Source organism: Salmo salar, chromosome 24 (genome assembly GCF_965601325.2).
Source record: "Salmo salar chromosome 24, fSalSal1, whole genome shotgun sequence".
Lineage (NCBI taxonomy): Eukaryota > Metazoa > Chordata > Actinopteri > Salmoniformes > Salmonidae > Salmo > Salmo salar.
The window spans coordinates 24,913,208-24,933,096 of record NC_138314.1 but is presented as its reverse complement, the minus strand read 5'-3'; the positions used below and the strand labels follow the sequence as shown (position 1 = coordinate 24,933,096).

Genomic DNA, 19,889 nt, shown 5'->3' with positions numbered 1-19,889 from the left:
AATAACATTCTTAGAACCTTCTCTGAACGTTATTAAAGTTTGTTTGTGTTTTTTTACGGAAAGTTTTCTCGTAACAATTTGAGAACATTCATTTAAATAGAACAGTGAGGAAACCTTTAGGAAACGTTATGCTGAGGTACTGAAATTCCCACAAAAGAATGTTGTTTCTTAATGTTCTCTGAACAATTAGAGAACATTCCCAATGTCAAACCAGTTGAAGAACATTACTAGAACATTAACAAAATTGAAATGAAATGTAACCATGTTTGAACTTTTATGAAACGTTCTGTTCAAGTAATGAAATACCAAGAAAATGTTTTTTGTAAAGTTCCTTAAATGTGCTAATGTTCCAAAACCAAACAACTATCCTGCACCATTCCCAGAAGGTTGTGGGAAGGTAGTATGCAAAGTACCCATGGGAAAATCACGCGCTCACCAAGCTCTATAAAACACATGGTTCTCAAAATGTTATATGCCAGCTGGGTAACTTCTTACTGGAATTTCTACTTACAGTAGATAGTGCAGGTGTAACAGTACTTATTTATTTCATTTTTTTTTTTACATACATTAGCTACTGAGGACTGTTGAGAGGAATTACATTCAATCCATTTTTTGTTTGTATTTTTATTCCACGACAGAAACCTTGAGACATGAAGTACTATAGAACAAAACAAATGCCGTCCATATGATAGGATGGTCTGTTCTGAAATACTGAAGGACTAGGAAGTGCTTTTAAATTATTTCATAAAGTAAATCCTATTGTAGGAGGCTAAGTGTTGGTACAGTGTCAGAACAATCAAGACTTTAAACAAGACATCTCCAATCTCAGTGAAACTCAACAAAAATACACTTTGCTGGACTCGTGTTTGTGAAATACATGTGTATGCTATTACTATGTATCCTCAAAGACAAATCATGATAAAAAAAATTTATTATTGTAATTTAAAAAGATAAATGGAAAACGAATACAAATTCACAGAACTATGTCTAACGCAATAATTCTCTATTTTATAAAAAAGCATGAAATAATGCAGCTTACATGAGGTACATTCAGAAATAGCATTGTCAACTCATCTCAATTCATCATTGTCAGAAGAAACAACAAAGAACTTCAAGAGAGGCAGAGTATCAAACATTGTGAGCATTGAGTGACTTGTGTGCTCTGATGCTTTGCAAATTTTTAAAACTGTAAATGACAAAATCCATAAATAAATACATTAAACTGTGGGGGTCTTAATTTGATTACACTTTTTACATGAAAGTATTCATCCATGTATGTATGTATGTGCTAAGGCACGTTTGTTTGGTGCCAGATTCAATGTTTTGCACTTTCTGGACATTAAATATTTCAGAAAAGAAGAACATTGTTATTTATTCTTTCATTGGTTGGTTCAACACATAATGCTTCATGTACCTTCCAGCCAGGACCCTGTAATAGAATAACCATCCTGCACAAACCCATTACCAGGCTGTTATAGCCTCCATTGTGACTTTGTCAAAACCATAATTAATTCTGAAAGTAACAATAAAACTCAAAGTTAAAGCTAAAGTATGTTTACATATCACAAAATATACCAATGCAAAACATTGGATAGCCTCTGGTCAAATTGATAATTATTCATGACAAATACTTGGGAAGAAACATTTCAAGACATTATACACTGTTGGACACAAACAATCTGAAACAGTTAATGGTATGTTTTAAATTCTCAAGGCCAAGGGCTCTTACAATCTCACAAAGTCCCCTCAGAATTCCCATCCCTACACTCTTAGAACAAAATGTGCTATCTACAACCTAAAAGGGTTCTTCAGCTTTCCCCATAGGTGAACCCTTTGTAGAACCCTTTTTGTTACCAGGTAGAACCCTTTTGGGTTCCATGTAGAACCCTTTCCACAGTGTTCTACGTGGGAACCAAACAGGGTGCTCCTGTGGGGACAGCAGAAGAACCCTTTTTTCTAAGAGTGCATATGCATCTGGCCAGCTGTCTTTTATTAGAGAAGTTGAAAGGCACAGTCCCTTGAGTCTGTTTTGTCTTCAGGGTGTGCTGATGCCCCTTTGGGGTTACAGCTTTACCTCAAATCATTGCATAGTGGAGGAGTAAGGGAGTGGGAGGCTGTGGGCTATGGAAGCTGTAAGAATGGTTAGTCATTGTGTATAGAGCTCTACATGAAGACGCATGACATCCTGACTATGTAGCTACACCACAACACACCCCCTTATCTAAGGCTTTTCCTTTTGAGTCCATGAGAGTGGATCATACATCACATATAACAGTGGGCAACAACACAATACTTAAGCAAGTGTTTGTCAATGAATCTAGTGAACTAGTGAACCCAAGGTTGGCATGGCATCCTACTTCCGCCATTATTGGAAGCGAAGTCCTGTAGTTTTACACAGCGGACAGGTCGATCCGATTGGCTGAGTAGGTGCTTTTGTCACATGTGTTCATCTTTGTGGGGCTCACGCCTCCTCTGTTTCCATTAATCTATGAGACAAAAAGCAGAGTAAATGATTGATCTCACATTTAAAGTTGTAAGTTGAATTCACGTCTTTCTTCTTACCCAATTAGACCCCTCTACCTTGGCACTCACAACATCAGAGTTGAAGGGTTTCACATTGATATTGCGAATGGAGCTGCTGGTAAGCGACCACACCTTGGTTTTGTGCTTGAAGGCAGCTCTGACCTAGAGCAAAACCATGAGAACGCCCAATAACAGGTGCAATATTTCATAAATCTCCCCAGACATTAGAAACAAAACAGAAACTATACTGAACAAAAATCTAAATGCAACATGCAACAATTTCAATGATTTTACTGAGTTAAAACTCATAAGGAATTCAGTTAATTGAAATAAATTCATTATGCCCTAATCTATGGATTTCACATGACTGGGCAGGGGCGCAGCCATGGGTGGGCCTGGGAGGGCATAGACCCATCCACTTGGGAGCCAGGCCCAGCCAATCAGAATTAGTTTTTCCTCACAAAAGGGCTTTATTACAGACAGAAATACTCCTCAGTTCCATCAGCTGTCTGGGTGGTGTCAGATGATCCAGCAGGTGAAGAAGCCGGATGTGGAGGTCCTGTGCTGGCGTGGATACACGTGGTTGTGAGGCCTGTTGGATGTACTGCCAAATTCTCTAAAACAACGTTGGAAGTGGCTTATGGTAGAGAAATTAACATTAAATTATTCTCTGGCAAGAGCTCTGCTGGACATTCCTGCAGTCAACATGCCAATTGCACACTCCCTCAAAAGTTGAGACATCTGTGGCATTATCTTGTGTGACAAAACTGCACATTTTAGTGGCCTTTTATTGTCCCCAGCACAAGGTGCACCTGTGTAATGATCATGCTGTTTAATCAACTTCTTTATGGCACACCTGTCAGGTGGATGGATTATCTTGGCAAAGTAGAAATGTTCATTAACAGGGATGAAAACACATTTGTGCACAACATTTTAGAGAAATACGCTTTTTCTGCATATGGAACATTTTATTTCAGCCCATGAAACATGGGGCCAACACTTTATATGTTGCGTTTATATTTTTGTTCAGTATATATCAACACTAACAACATGAAGGGTGTGTCTTACCTCAGAGTTGAGAAGACAATGGAACAGGAAAATAAAGAATCCCTTTAGAAAGATCCACATGATTGCAGTCAATTACCATAAATAAAGGCTAATAAAGACCAATTTGATGTACCGTATTAGATTGAATAATGGTACATTTACTGTAGGCTACTGACCTGTAATGAGTTGAACACAGCAAACATGTACTGGAACATCAGTGAGTGATCGTTGATGGCCAGTACCCCAAAGATCCAGGATATGCCCAGAATAGGAAGGAGTACAGCCACTGCCTTTGCAGTCAGCCTATACACACAGAGAGGCACAAACACACTAAGTGTCAACTATCTACAAACGATGTAATAAGTACTGTATTGATATCATTCTGACTGAGTGAGTCAGGATAGCATTATCACCATGAAGGTTTTAGGACAGAGATGATGACTCACTTGACTGCGTTGGCATCTCCATGAACCTTGTAATTCTCTGAACTAATACGAGAGATGATCCTCGTCACAGATATAAGAATCACAATATTCACCTGAGTCAGAGAGAAAACAACACACATCAGTTAATATCAAAATATCAAAAAATCACTTTTATGAATAAAAAGCACTTAATTAGTTGTTCAATAACAACGGAAGTCAACTATAGTGGTGATTGCTTCAGTTCTCTTACCACAATGACAAACAGTGCTGGTGCCACAAAGGCCCAAATAGCCCCGATCTTCAAAGACAGCCAACAGCTGAGGGAGAGAGGAGAGATAAAACAAGCTTGGTTGACATCCCTCACATTATACTTCCCATTTCTGTTTCCCCTGTTGGTGTAAACTACTTATACAGAAATGGCTGTTTCATGGCACCAGTATCGATATTTTAACCCTATTCAATGGCACAAAGTGCTGCCAAGTGGTTTTGAATGTCCAGGTTAGAGTGTGTTGACAGTGTCTTACTTCCCAACCTCTCCGTAGCTGTCCAAGGCTGATGTCATAGAAACCACACAGATCACTAGTGGAGACCCTGGGTGAAGAGGGGAAATGTTAATCACCAGATATAGAGATATCACACACATCATGACATCTGTAACATTACATTGTCCAGTATGTGCATCCTTATATTGACTTCAGTCTAATGCTGTCCAAATCAAGTTTGGCAAAGAGTATTAGATGAAAGTTAGACAGACCGAGAGTAGAGGACACAGGATATATATTTTTTATGAGGGTTTTCTGTGGTATTTTGTCATTGCTCATTTCCACCAACATGGTTATATTATTGGTAAAGCTTCTTTGTTTAATGTTGTAATGACTTACTGAGTCCACAGAGATTTCCAGACTTCCCCGGCACAGAACAATTAAACTGTTATGCCAAAAGAGGAAATTAAGAATAAAGGATCAGAAGCCTTTTTTCACTGCTAATAACAGGAGCTGTAAACGACAAAACTCAGATGTCCTAACAGCTATATTTCCAGCTGCTGGACACGTCTATGCTACTTAATTTGTAGCTGGCCACAGATCGCAGCATTACTTCGGCCAACAACATAGGAAATGATAAAAATGGGATCTTATTTCCAATAATCACTCCAGCATGTGGAGGCTGTTCCCAGACAGCTAAACACACACACACACACAAACACACACACACACACACACACACACACACACACACACACACACACACACACACACACACACACACACACACACACACACACACACACACACACACACACACACAACATTATCCTGTCTGTCTGTCCACAGAGACCAGGGCAGTCTCAAGGCCGAACCAGAGGTCTGATAAAACCAGACCCAAAAGGTCATCCCAAAAGGTCATCCTTTTATTTGTGCCAGTAGGGTTGCAAAATTCCATTTACTTTCCCAAAATTCCCTGGTATTCCAGAAATCCCAGTTGGAAGATTCCTTGAGTTAGGAGGGGATGAGCAGGTAACCCTGGAATACTCCAACCGGGATTTCTGGAGAACTTGAGAATTTTGGGAAAGTAACTGGAATGTTGCAACCCTACAAAGCAGATTGTTGCATATAGCTACAGGTGTAAGTGGAAACACAGATTGAGCCAGTTTGATCCGAATGGGAATCACATCATTGTCAGTAAGACATTTGTGCCTAAAAAGGTCAATTAATACAGTTACAAGACGTACCCCAGCCAATCCCATAGTAGTAGAAATGCTTGCTGCCCTCGGAGCCGAAAACCTTGATGACCATGCTGTAGAGGTGCAGGCCCTCCACCAGCATCCAGGCAAACACACTCAGGAAGAAGAAGTGGAGCAGCACAGCCATCGCCTTACAGGGCAGCTGGGAGAGGAAATGGGTTTGTGTGACTAATGATCATAGTTGTCATCATCATCATGCACGGTCTCATCATCATCATGCTTTGTTTCCTCTTCATCATCATACAGTAGGTACAACATCCCTTCCTGGTTCTAGCCAGTGAGATACTCTGGCTGTGGTTATGAGGTGCTTACCGTGCCCGGGTCAAAGCGGAAGCTGATGAGCAGCAGGATCTGGGCAACCAGAATGGCAAAGGACAGGTTGGCATGGATGTGGTAGCGTTGGTTACAGATAGTGCTCACTGTCCTGCAAGGCCACCCAAATGATAAGATGTAATATTACAAGAAATGTATCAAATACGTTTGACATAACATTTAATCATAATGGGGTGAATACCACTTATAAAGAGCATGTGTGGCACACAACACATGTGAGGTGCTTTGATTGAGTCAGTGAACAATAAAGATGGAGGGATACTCACGACAGGATTGCAAACGTCATCAGAGTGATGGTCAGACAAAAGATGGAGATGGCACAGCCAATGTAACTGATGGTTGATAGGGCCACCTGGTGGGTCTTGGAAAGCTGTGCAAAGGTGAGAATCACATCACAATTCAGTAAAACATACAAATTCATTTAAAACAAAGGACATCAAGGACAACTGAAATCATAACAGCAATGCCAACTATATATGTTTGTGTGCATGTCTGGCACTATTACATGTATGTGTGTGTTCTTGTATGTGTTTATTTGAATGAGAGTGTGTGTATATGCATGTGTACAAACACCTGCACGGCATCAGCCTCAGGCAAACCGACATTAGTTGTAAAAACACTGCCACTTAGTGTCATTCAAATGTACTTTTATTATGTTTTATTTTTACTTTTTTTCTCTCCTTTATCTTTTGACCATCATTCTCTCTCACACACAGCAACTCCACTCCCACTTGTCTCCAATTCCACATACCACCCCTCAGCTTCCCTCAGCCCATCCCATCTATCTCTGCTGGCCACCCACTTCGTGTTTCTACGCAACACATATCTTTCAACTATGCTATGATGTTTAACGTACAATTTCAATCTATCTAATCGAATAGAATCTACAGATTGCATGTTGAAGATAAATACTTTTACTAAGAGTATTAGTATATTAGTAATTGACTGACCCGGTCTCTCCAGATCTCCTAACAGTACTATTTCTAGGGTGAATTTTAGATCATTGCTATGCATTTTCAGCCATTCCTGAACCTGGGACCAGAAACAGGCTACCTAAGGGCAATACCAAAATAAATGGTCTATTGATTCTGTATCCTCACAACAAAATCTGCAGAGCTTCAATGATTTTATGCCCCAAATATTCAACATTTTGTTGGTGGCAAGAATTCTATATAATAATTTTAGCTGAAAAGCACGAAGTCCTGAATCTTGCATTGTTTTATATATCAACTCATACACCCTGTACCATGGAATCGATACATCAAAAATCTCTTCCCAACTATTTTGCAATCTGTATGTCACAGTTGTCAACATCCCGGTCCTCAAATGAAACTGGTAAACTTTCCTATTTATGCAATTTTTATTCCTCCGCCAGTTTTGATCCTTTATATTGGGCAGACAGACCTGTTCCCTACCTCCTCCCACTGCCACCCACTTCCTCCATTTCTGGGGCAATGCTGTAATTAATTGGTTGTACTCTTGGATTGAGCAGACCTTCCCGTACAATTCTGATAACTCCATGAAGGACATAACTCCACCATTACAATTTACAATATAATTTAAGAACAAAATACCCTTTCAAACATCTTTCCCATAAATACAGGTATTTTATCAACCAGCACATTTCAGTTCAGCCATAATATTTGTTGTAATATTTGTTCTATCTTTTCAGGGGAATGAAATTGAAATTGTAGCCAGCTCTGCAATGCTTGTTTGAAAAAGACAGATACATTGAAAAAAGTATTATTTTCAAATAACCAAAAATGAGACATGACAATCTGCACAAAGGCAAAAAGGCCATTTTTAAACAATGGATGAGCTTTTCTTATTAATCTACTTGAGAACCATTTAGGGTTCAAATAAAACTTTTGAATGAGTGAAGCTTTTAGAGAGAGGTTTAGTGCTTTTATATTTAATAATCTCAACCCACCCAATTCATATTTATTATATCGATAGGCTTGTTTTATTTTGTCTGGTTTAGTGTCCCAGATAAAGCTAAATATGTTTTGCTCATATGATTTGAAAAACAAATCATCAGGAGTAGGCAGCGCCATAAGTAAGTGAGTAAACTGAGATATGACTAAGGAGTTAATCAGGGCAATTTTTCCATAAATAGACAGGTATTTACCTCTCCATGGTTGCAGGATCTTGTCTATTTTTACACGTTTTCTATTGAAATTCATTGTGGAGAGCTTATTTATATATTGTATGATATAAATACCGAGTATGTCTACTTCACCATCAGCCCATTTTATAGGTAAGCTGCAGGTTAATGTAAAAGTTGTATTTTTTAAGGATCCAATACGTAATATTGTAGACTTGTCATAATTAGGTTTCAGTCCAGAGTACAGAAAAGTTATCTAGATCTTTAATGAGACATTGCAGCTTGTGTACTTAACATAAAACGAGTCATCGGCATACATGGACACCTTTGTTTTTAAGCCTTGGATTTCTAATCCTCTAATGTTGTTATTGGATCTGATTTTAATAGCTAGCATTTCGATGGCCATAACGAATAGATATGGTGACAGGGGACACCCTTGTTTAACTCCTCTTGACAATTCAAAACTCTCTGAGAAGTAGCCGTTATTTACTATTTTACACCTGGGGTTGCTATACATTATTTTTACTGATTTTATAAGAGAATTACCGAAATTGAAAAAATCCAGGCATTTATCAATAAAATCCAGTCTGACTTTATCATATGCCTTTTCAAAATCCGCTATAAATACCATTCCTGGCTTCTTATATGTTTCATGATGTTCTATTATTTCTAGTAGTTGTCATATATTATCTCCGATGTATCGTCCATGTAAAAAACCTGTCTGATCAGGATGAACAATACCTGGTAAAACCCTTTTAATTCTGAGTGCTATGCATTTTGCTAGTATTTTTGCATCACAACATTGAAGTGTAAGGGGCCTCCAGTTTTTTAGATAGACCGGGTCTTTATATTTGCCATATGGGTCTTGTTTAATAATAGAGAAATCAGACCTTCCTGCTGAGTACCTGACAGACTACCATTTCTATAGGAGTAATTAAAACAATCTAACAATGGAGCTTTTAGTATATCAAAAAATACTTGATATACCTCTACCGGAATGCCATCAAGCCCTGGGGTTTTTCCAGACTGAAAGGATTTAATAGCCTCAAAAAGTTCTTCCTCTATAATTTGGCCTTCACACTGATCTTTCTGTACATTTGTTAATTTTCCATTTTTGATATTATTTGGAAAGAATTCCTTACTGTAATATTCATTCAGTGGGAGAGGATGAGATGGAAAAGAGAACATCTGCCTAAAATAATTAGCTTCCTCTTTTAAAATATCATTCGGAGAATCATAAATGACTCCGTCTTCAGTAATGAGTTTCTGCAAATTATTTTTACATTTTTGTTACGTTGTCACGCCCTGACCTTAGAGAGCCTTTTTTATTCTCTATTTTGTTAGGTCAGGGTGTGACTTGGGTGGGCATATCTATGTTTCTATTTCTTTGTTGGCCTAGTATGGTTCCCAATCAGAGGCAGCTGTTTATCGTTGTCTCTGATTGGGGATCATACTTAGGCAGCCCTTTTTCCCACCTGTGATTGTGGGATAAGAGTTATGAGTTATGAGTTATGTGAAGGCCAATTAGATGATGATCCGATTGCATTCTGTCTCCTATTAAAACTTTTTTAACCTTTGATGAAAGAGACAAGAAAGTAGTCAAGACGACTAGCTTGATTAAGTCTCCTCCATGTATATCTCACTAGGTCTGGGTTTTTTAGTCTCCAAATATCCACTATTTCTAATGTGTCCATAATATTTGTGATTTCCTTAAGGGCACGGTGATGATAGTTTGTAGAGTGATTACCTTTACGGTCCATTGAGGTACCTAACACTGTGTTATAGTCTCCTACCATATTGATTAGATCATTTGTTGCCTGTAAGTTCAATAAACTGGTATAAGTGTTTTCGAAGTGTGGATCATCCTGATTTGGACCATATAGATTAATGAGCCAAATCTCTTTTTCGTCCACTTTCATATTCAAAAGGATCCACCTTCCTTGCGAATCATTCCTGATTATTTGCACATTCTAATCAACATTTTTGTTAATTAATATCATCACACCCTTTGAGTTCCTTTGTCCATGACAGAAAATTATTTCACCACCCCATTCCTTTTTCCACACAACTTCATCTAAGGATGTAGAGTGAGTTTCCTGTAAACAGTATATGTTCTATTCCTTTTCTTTTAGCCAAGTAAAGACTGATCTTTTTTTATAATCTGCCAAACCATTATAATTATAACTAGCTATACTTATTTCACCCCTTAGCATAACTAGATACTATTCTCAGGCTAAATTGACCATAATTAGTGCTTGTAAAGTTACTGCCATCAGAGGTATTATGAAGGTCAAAACTAGAGCTTTCAAATGTCTGATATTTAGAATTCAAGAAATAGGTTCAGGCAATATTTTTTTCTCCCTTGCCTGTGAGCTAATGCCACAGATGTTAGAACATTGAGACAAATTATGTGTGTAACAAATCTGAGTAGGTTGATGTGTATGATATTGGATATGATATAATGAGAGTGTGTATGATGTCTGTATAAGAGTAAGACTATAATGTGTGATGTCCAAATAAATAATAACTCTGCCAATTTGCATGTTTGAGTGCCTATGTGTGTAACATGTAGTGCGTATAGCCTTAATATTCATAATTGTAATTGCATTATAATTACCTTTAACTTAATTGAAAAACACATCCCAGCATTTCCATAGCAATTGACGTTTCACATGATCATGAAAGAGACCTTGCATTACTCTAGAAACGGCTTCACTACAGTACAAATGTATTCCGTACAATATTTTATTATTCCCCAATGCCCCTATTCTGATATCTTCCCCTTGCTTGTTGTAAACTAAAGTATTGTTTTTATAGGGAATCAGTGAGTGGAGCTTCACTATGAACCATCACTGCCCTCTGTGAGATGTAAGTGACATTGAGATGTAAGTGACAAAGTAAGTGACATTGTTAAACTTCAGAATTTCAGACACTCAGAAGATTTTGTGTTGCTTTAATTGCATGGTTAGCCTCCATGGCAGGAAGTGACTCCAATATGTGTGACCCCCTCAGTGCTTTGAGTCCTGTCCAACATGCCTGGCCAGTGCCAGCGCCAGTGCCAATGCCAGTGCCAGCAGAGTGGTGTGGTACAGTATGATGTGTTGGGCTTTAACAGGGAGCAGTGACCCTCATTACTAGACCTCTGTGCCGGACTGGACTGGCTAACACTCTGTCACCATTGTAAAGCTGCTGTGGCATGAGACAACTCCCAGCAAAGTAAAGAAAGAGCATGCCCCTGACCTTGTTTCTGAATGAGGTCCATTCTCAAACTATGCTGCTGCGCATATTTTCTGTCCTTGTATGTCAAGGATGATTCCCCATTTCTCTTTCTGTGTGTCTGTCTGTGTGTGTATGTATATGTGTCCGTCTGTCTGTCTTTTTCATGTACAGTGCCATGAAAAAGGATTTGCCCCCTTTCAGATGTTATATTTTTGCATATTTTCAATACTGAATGTTATCAGATCTTCAACCAAAACCTAATATTAGATAAAGAGAACCTGAGTTCACAAATAACCAAAAAATGGATACTTATTTAATTTACTTAATCAACAAAGTTATAGAACACCCAACTTGTATTTTTTTCACCTTTATTTAACCAGGTAGGCCAGTTGAGAACAAGTTCTCATTTATAACTGCGACCTGGCCAAGATAAAGCAAAGCAATGCGACCAAAACAGAGTTACACATGGGATAAAGAAACGTACAGTCAATATCACAATAGAAAAGTCTATACACATTGTGTGCAAATGTAGTAAGATTAGGGAGGTAAGGCAATAAATAGGCCATACTGGCAAAATAATTACAATTTATCAATTAAACACCGGAGTGATAGATGTGCAGAAGATGAATGTGCAAGTAGAGATACTGGGGTGTAAAAGAGCAAAAAATAAATAACAACATGGGGATGAGGTAGTTGGGTGTGCTATTTACAGATTGGCTGTGTACAGGTGCAATGATGGGTAAGCTGCTCTGACAGCTGATGCTTAAAGTTAGTGAGGGACATATAAGACTCCAGCTTCAGTGATTTTTGCAATTTGTTCCAGTCATTGGCAGCAGAGAACTGGAAGGAAAGGTGGCCAAAGGAAGAGTTGGCTTTGGGGATGACCAGTGAAATATACCTGCTGGAGTGCGTGCTAAGGGTTGGTGCTGCTATGGTGACCAGTGAGCTGAGATAAGGCGGGGCTTTACCTAGCAAAGACTTATAGATGACCTGGAACCAGTGAGTTTGGCGACAAATATGAAGCGGGCCAGCCAATGAGAGCATACAGGTCGCAGTGGTGGGTAGTATATGTGGCTTCAGTGACAAAACAGATGGCATTGTGATAGACTACATCTAATTTGCTGAGTAGTGTTGGAGGCTATTTTGTAAATGACGTCGCCGAAGTCAAGGATCGGTAGGATGGTCAGCTTTACGAGGGTATGTTTGGCAGCATGAGTGAACGATGCTTTGTTGTGAAATAGGAAGCCAATTCTAGATTTAATTTTGGATTGGAGATGCTTAATGTGAGTCTGGAAGGATATTTTACAGTCTAACCTGACACCTAGGTATTTGCAGTTGTCCACATATTCTAAGTCAGAACCGTCCAGAGTAGTGATGCTGGATGGGCTGGCGGGCGGGTGCGGGCAACGATCGGTTGAAGAGCATGCATTTAGTTTTACTTTTACTTGCATTTAAGAGCAGTTGGCTGCCACGGAAGGAGTGTTGTATGGCATTGAAGCTCGTCTGGAGGTGTGTTAACACAGTGTCCAAAGAACGGCCAGAAGCATACAGAGTGGTGTCGTCTGCGTAGAGGTGGATCAGAGAATCGCCAGCAGCAAGAGCGACATCATTGATGTATACAGAGAAAAGAGTCGGCCCGAGAATTGAACCCTGTGGCACCCCCATAGAGACTGCCAGAGGTCCGGACAACAGGCCCTCCAATTTGACACACTGAACTCTATCTGAGAAGTAGTTGGTGAACCAGGCGAGGAAGTCATTTGAGAAACCAAGGTTGTTGAGTCTGCCGATAAGAATACGGTGACTGTCAGAGTCGAAAGCCTTGGCCAGGTCGTTGAAGATGGCTGCACCATACTGTCTTTTATCAGTGGCGGTTATGATATCGTTTAGGACCTTGAGCGTGGCTGAGGTGCACCCATAACCAGCTCGGAAACCAGATTGCATAGCGGAGATGGTACTGTGGGATTCGAAATGGTCGGTGATCTGTTTGTTAACTTGGCTTTCGATGACTTCAGAAAGGCAGGGTAGGTTAGATATAGGTCTGTAACAGTTTGGGTCTAGAGTGTCTGACCGCGGCAGCTTTCCAATCTTTAGGGATCTCAGACGATACGAAACAGAGGTTGAACAGGCTAGTAATAGGGGTTGCAACAATTGTGGAGGATAATTTAAGAAAGAGAGGGTCCAGATTGTCTAGCCCAGCTGATTTGTAGGGGTCCAGATTTTGCAGCTCTTTCAGAACATCAGCTATCTGGATTTAGTTAACCACCTAACTGAGGAACTCAATTTAACCTTGCGCAATACCCTAGATGCAGTTGCACCCCTAAAAACTAAAAACATTTGTCATAAGAAACTAGCTCCCTGGTATACAGAAAATACACGAGCTCTGAAGCAAGCTTCCAGAAAATTGGAACGGAAATGGCGCCACACCAAACTGGAAGTCTTCCGACTAGCTTGGAAAGACTGTACCGTGCAGTATCGAAGAGCCCTCACTGCTGCTCGATCATCCTATTTTTTCAATTTAATTGAGGTAAATAAGAACAATCTGAAATTTCTTTTTGATACTGTCGCAAAGTTAACTAAAAAGCAGCATTCCCCAAGAGAGGATGGCTCTCACTTCAGCAGTGATGAATTCATGAACTTCTTTGAGGAAAAGATCATGATCATTAGAAAGCAAATTACGGACTCCTCTTTGAATCTGCGTATTCCTCCAAAGCTCCGTTGTCCTGAGTCTGCACAACCCTGCCAGGACCTAGGATCAAGGGAGACACTAAAGTGCTTTAGTACTATATCTCTTGACACAATGATGAAAATAATCATGGCCTGTAAACCTTCAAGCTGCATACTGGACCCTATTCCAACTAAACTACTGAAAGAGCTGCTTTCTGTGCTTGGCCCTGCTATGTTGAACATAATAAACGGCTCTCTATCCACCGGATGTGTACCAAACTCACTAAAAGTGGCAGTAATAAAGCCTCTCTTGAAAAAGCCAAATCTTGACCCAGAAATGATTACAAAAACTATCGGCCTATATCGAATTTTCCATTCCTCTCAAAAAAAATTGAAAAAGCTGTTGCGCAGCAACTCACTGCCTTCCTGAAGACAAACAATGTACACGAAACGCTTCAGTCTGGTTTTAGACCCCATCATACCACTGAGACTGCACTTGTGAAGGTGGTAAATTACCTTTTAATGATGTCAGACCGAGGTTCTGCGTCTGTCCTCGTGCTCCTAGATCTTAGTGCTGCTTTTGATACCATCGATCATCACATTCTTTTGGAGAGATTGGAAACCCAAATTGGTCTACATGGACAAGTTCTGGCCTGGTTTAGGTCTTATCTGTCGGAAAGATATCAGTTTGTCTCTGTGAATGGTTTGTCCTCTGACAAATCAACTGTAAATTTCGGTGTTCCTCAAGGTTCCGTTTTAGGACCACTATTGTTTTCACTATATATTTTACCTCTTGGGGATGTCATTCGAAAACATAATGTTAAATTTCACTGCTATGCGGATGACACACAGCTGTACATTTCAATGAAACATGGTGAAGCCAAAATTGCCCTCGCTAGAAGCCTGTGTCTCAGACATAAGGAAGTGGATGGCTGCAAACTTTCTACTCTTAAACTCGGACAAAACAGAGTTGCTTGTTCTAGGTCCCAAGAAAGAAAGAGATCTTCTGTTGAATCTGACAATTAATCTGGATGGTTGTACAGTCGTCTCAAATAAAACTGTGAAGGACCTCGGCGTTTCTCTGGACCCTGATCTCTCTTTTGAAGAACATATCAAGACTGTTTCAAGGACAGCTTTTTTCCATCTACGTAACATTGCAAAAATCAGAAACTTTCTGTCCAAAAATGACACAGAAAAATTAATCCATGCCTTTGTTACTTCTAGGTTGGACTCCTGCAATGCTCTACTTTCCGGCTACCCGGATAAAGCACTAAATAAACTTCAGTTAGTGCTTTATCCGGATAGTGCTTTATCCTGACTAGAACCAAAAAATGTGATCATATTACTACAGTGCTAGCCTCCCTACACTGGCTTCCTGTTAAGGCAAGGGCTGATTTCAAGGTTTTATTGCTAACCTACAAAGCATTACATGGGCTTGCTCCTACCTATCTTTCCGATTTGGTCCTGCCGTACATACCTACACGTACGCTACGGTCACAAGACGTGGGCCTCCTAATTGTTCCTAGAATTTCTAAGCAAACAGCTGGAGGCAGGGCTTTCTGCTATAGAGCTCCATTTTTATGGAATAGTCTGCCTACCCATGTGAGAGACGCAGACTCAGTCTCAACCTTTAAGTTTTTACTGAAGACACATCTCTTCAGTAGGTCCTATGATTAAGTGTAGTCTGGCCCAGGGGTGTGAAGGTGAACGGAAAGGCTGGAGCAAATAACCGCCCTTGCTGTCTCTGCCTGGCTGGTTTCCCCTCTTTCCACTGGGATTCTCTGCCTCTACCCCTATTACGGGGGCTGAGTCACTGGCTTACTGGTGTTCTTCCATGCCATCCCTGGGAGGGGTACGTCACTTGAGTGGGTTGAGTCACTGACGTGGTCTTCCTGTCTGGGTTGGTGCCCCCCCTTGGGCTGTGCCGTGGCGGAGATCTTTGTGGTCTATACTCGACCTTGTCCCGGGATGGTATGTTGGTGGTTGGAGATATCCCTCCAGTGGTGTAGAGGCTGTGCTTTGGCAAAGTGGGTGGGGTTATATCCTACCTGATTGGCCCTGTCCGGGGGTTTCTTCGGATGGGGCCACAGTGTCTCCTGACCCCTCCTGTCTCAGCCTCCAGTATTTATGCTGCAGTAGTTTATGTGTCAGGGGGCATGGGTCAGTCTGTCACATCTGGAGTATTTATCTTGTCTTTTCCGGTGTTCTGTGTGAATTGAAATATGCTCTCTCTAATTCTCTCTTTCTCTTTCTTTCTTTCTCTCTCTCGGAGGACCTGAGCCCTAGGACCATGCCTCAGGACTACCTGGCTTGATGACTCCTTGCTGTCCCCAGTTCACCTGGCCGTGCTGCTGCTCCAGTTCCAACTGTTCTGCCTGCATCTATGGAACCCTGACCTGTTCACCGGACGTGCTACCTGTCCCAGACCTGTTGTCCCAGACCTGCTGGAACCCTGACCTATTCACCGGACGTACTACCTGTCCCAGACCTGCTGTTTTCAACTCTCTAGAGACAGCAGGAGCGGTAGAGATACTCTCAAAGATCGGCTATGAAAAAGCCAACTGACACTTACTCTTGTGTTACTGACTTGTTGCACCCTCGACAACTACTATGATTATTATTATTTGACAATGCTGGTCATTTATGAACATTTGAACATCTTGGCCATGTGCTGTTATAATCTCCACCCGGCACAGCCAGAAGAGGACTGGCCACCCCTCATAGCCTGGTTCTTCTCTAGGTTTCTTCCTAGGTTTTGGCCTTTCTAGGGAGTTTTTCCTAGCCACCGTGCTTCTACACCTGCATTGCTTGCTGTTTGGGGTTTTAGGCTGGGTTTCTGTACAGCACTTTGAGATATCAGCTGATGTAAGAAGGGCTATATAAATACATTTGATTTGATTTGGATTTGGGTGAAGGAAAAATGTGGGAGGATTGGGCAAGTTTCTGTGGGTGGTGCAGAGCTGTTGACCGGGGTAGGGGTAGCCAGGTGGAAAGCGTGGCCAGCCGTAGAAAAATGCTTATTGAAATTCTCGATTATCATAGATTTATCGGTGGTGACAGTGTTTCCTAGCCTCAGTGCAGTGGGCAGCCATTCTCCATTCCTAGCCTCAGTGCAGTGGGCAGCCATTCTCCAATGGACTTTACAGTGTCCCAGAACTTTTTGGAATTTGTGCTACAGGATGCAAATTTCTGTTTGAAAAAGCTAGCCTTTGCTTTCCTAACTGCCTGTGTATAGTGGTTCCTAACTTCCTGAAAAGTTGCATATTGCGGGGGCTATTCGATGCTAATGCAGTACGGCACAGGATGTTTTTGTGCTGGTCAAGGGCAGTCAAGTCTGGAGTGAACCAAGGGCTATATCTGTTCTTAGTTCTACATGTTTGAATGGGGCATGCTTATTTTAGATGGTGAGGAAAGCACTTTTAAAGAATAACCAGGCATCCACTACTGACAGAATGAGGTCAATATTCTTCCAGGACACCCGGGCCAGGTCGATTAGAAAGTCCCGCTCGCTGAATCGTTTTAGGGAGCGTTTGACAGTGATGAGGGGTGGTCGTTTGACCGGGGACCCATTACGGATGCAGGTAATGAGGCAGTGGTTGCTGAGAGCCTGGTTGAGGACAGCAGAGGTGTATTTAGAGGGCAGGTTGGTCAGGATGATATCTATGAGGGTGCCCGTGTTTACAGATTTAGAGTTGTACCTGGTAGGTTCCATGATAATTTGCGTGAGATTGAGGCCATCTATCTTAGATTGTAGGAAGATAAAGATAAATGGGGGCAATTAATTCACATAAGGTGTCCAGGGCACATCTGGGGGCTCAGGGGGGGTCTATAACAAGTGGCAACAGTGAGAGACTTATTTCTGGAAAGGTGGATTTTTAAAAGTAGAAGCTCAAACTGTTTGGGCACAGACCTGGATAGCATGACAGAACTCTGCAGGCTATCTCTGCAGTCGATTGCAACTCCACCCCCTTTGGCAGTTCTATCTTGGCGGAAAATGTTGTAGTTGGGAATGGACATTTCAGAATATTTGGTGGCCTTCCTAAGCCAGGATTCAGACACGGCTAGGACATCCGGATTGGTGGAGTGTGCTAAAGCAGTGAATAAAATAAACTTAGGGAGGAGGCTTCGGATGTTAACATGCATGAAACCAAGGCTTTTACGGTTACAGAAGTCAACAAATGATAGCGCCTGGGGAATGGGAGTGGTGCTGGGGGCTGCAGGGCCTGGATTAACCTCTACATCACCAGAGGAACAGCGGAGGAGTAGGATAAGGGTACGGTAGGGACTATAAGAACTGGTCGTCTAGTGCATTGGGGACAGAGAATAAAAGGAGCAGATTTCTGGGCGTGGTAGAATAGATTCAATGGTAATGTACAGACAAGGGTATGGTAGGATGTGAGTACAGTGGAGAAAAACCTAGGTGTTGAGTGACGATGAGAGGTTTCATCTCTGGAGGCACCAGTTAAGCCAGGTGAGGTCTCCGCATGTGTGTGGGGTGGGACAAAAGAGCTATTTAAGGCATTTTGAGCAGGACTGAGGGCTCTGCAGTGAAATAAAACAATAAGAACTGGCCAAGACAGCAGTAGGCAAGGCATACTGACATTAGAGAGAGGCATAAAGCAATCAGAGGTGTTGATCAGGAGAGCTAAGACAACAATGGGTAAATGGCGATGAATGGACAGAGTGTTAAAGTAATTGCCCCCTTACACTCAATAACTGGTTGTGTCACCTTTAGCTGCAATGACTGCAACCATATGCTTCCTGTAGTTGTTGATCAGTCTCTCACATCGCTATGGAGGAATTTTAGCCAAGTATTGCATACAGAACTGCTTTAAATAGGGACATTTGTGGTTTTTCAAGCATGAAATGTTGGTTTCAAGTCCTGCCACATCTCAATTGGGATTAGGTCTGGACTTCCAAAACTTTATGTGTTGCTTTTTAACCATTTTCATGTAGACTTGCCTATTTTGGATCATTGTCTTGCTGCATGACTAAACTGTGATCAGCTTCAGCTCACAGACAGATGGCCTGACATTCTCCTTCAGAATTCTCTGATATAGAGCAGAATTCATAGTTCCTTCTATTAACACCTACTTTAGAAAGGCAAACGCATGCCATTCCTACATGCTATCAGCCCTCGTGTTTTTGACAATCGTCACTTTCAGCGGGAGCTTGCCATCGGCATCTCACAGCCCTCGATGAGCCAATGTTTTGGATGAAATCATAGGCAAAATTTACAGTATCATGCAATTTCCATACACCATCGCACAATAGGTTTAAGTCAAGAGCATTTTTTTTGCTATCAATGAATTCCCAAATACAAACGGGAGAAGAGACGGCACCCACAACGCCATAAAAGCACCATCCCAAAACGAGTCCAATTATGTGAACAAAAAATACTTCCACTCTTAATGTGAAGGTGATAGGTTATGTTATGGGTCAAATAATCTGCTGAGTGTGGTGGCAAACTGGCTCGGTGGAATGCACGAGTCGTTCATTCTGCAGAACAGCAATGTTGGCCTATACACCTACAAGAGGGAGCTGTTTAGGATGGGTGGCTTATTGGTGAGTTTTAGCTAATCATTTGAAGAAAATTTGCCATTTCTAAAGCAACTTGAATTGTCCTTATGGTCCTCTCTTTGTTGCTATGTTTTTATTCTTACAGGTCAAACCACAACGGAGCAATCCAAATAAAACATTTTGGTTGTACTCAATCTGGCACTGCTTCTATTTCAGTGTTGGAAAAAATCTACTATTTCTGTGGTTGCGCGGTGGTATTTCATGGTACGGCGTTGTATATTCCCCACCAGCTTTAAAGTGATGGGTTTGACCA

General features: G+C 41.0%; 1 protein-coding gene across 4 annotated transcripts in view; it reads right to left on the bottom strand.

Moving 5' to 3' along the window:
- Positions 1 to 988: 988 nt before the first annotated feature.
- LOC106585524 (adhesion G-protein coupled receptor D1) overlaps positions 989 to 19,889 on the bottom strand; it is a 69,886-nt gene continuing 50,985 nt past the window's right edge. For 2 of the 4 annotated variants that reach the window (XM_014171827.3, XM_014171831.3), the window contains 10 exons: positions 6,336 to 6,439; positions 6,049 to 6,160; positions 5,725 to 5,878; positions 4,520 to 4,586; positions 4,246 to 4,312; positions 4,017 to 4,108; positions 3,747 to 3,873; positions 3,592 to 3,633; positions 2,563 to 2,685; positions 989 to 2,486 (listed from right to left, as the gene is read on the bottom strand). In XM_014171827.3, coding sequence (XP_014027302.1) covers positions 2,391 to 2,486; positions 2,563 to 2,685; positions 3,592 to 3,633; positions 3,747 to 3,873; positions 4,017 to 4,108; positions 4,246 to 4,312; positions 4,520 to 4,586; positions 5,725 to 5,878; positions 6,049 to 6,160; positions 6,336 to 6,439 — 984 coding nt within the window. In that variant the 3' untranslated portion in view covers positions 989 to 2,390. The remainder of the gene's footprint in view (positions 2,487 to 2,562; positions 2,686 to 3,591; positions 3,634 to 3,746; positions 3,874 to 4,016; positions 4,109 to 4,245; positions 4,313 to 4,519; positions 4,587 to 5,724; positions 5,879 to 6,048; positions 6,161 to 6,335; positions 6,440 to 19,889) is intronic. The other 2 variants (XM_014171828.3, XM_014171830.3) reach the window with 2 other exon arrangements.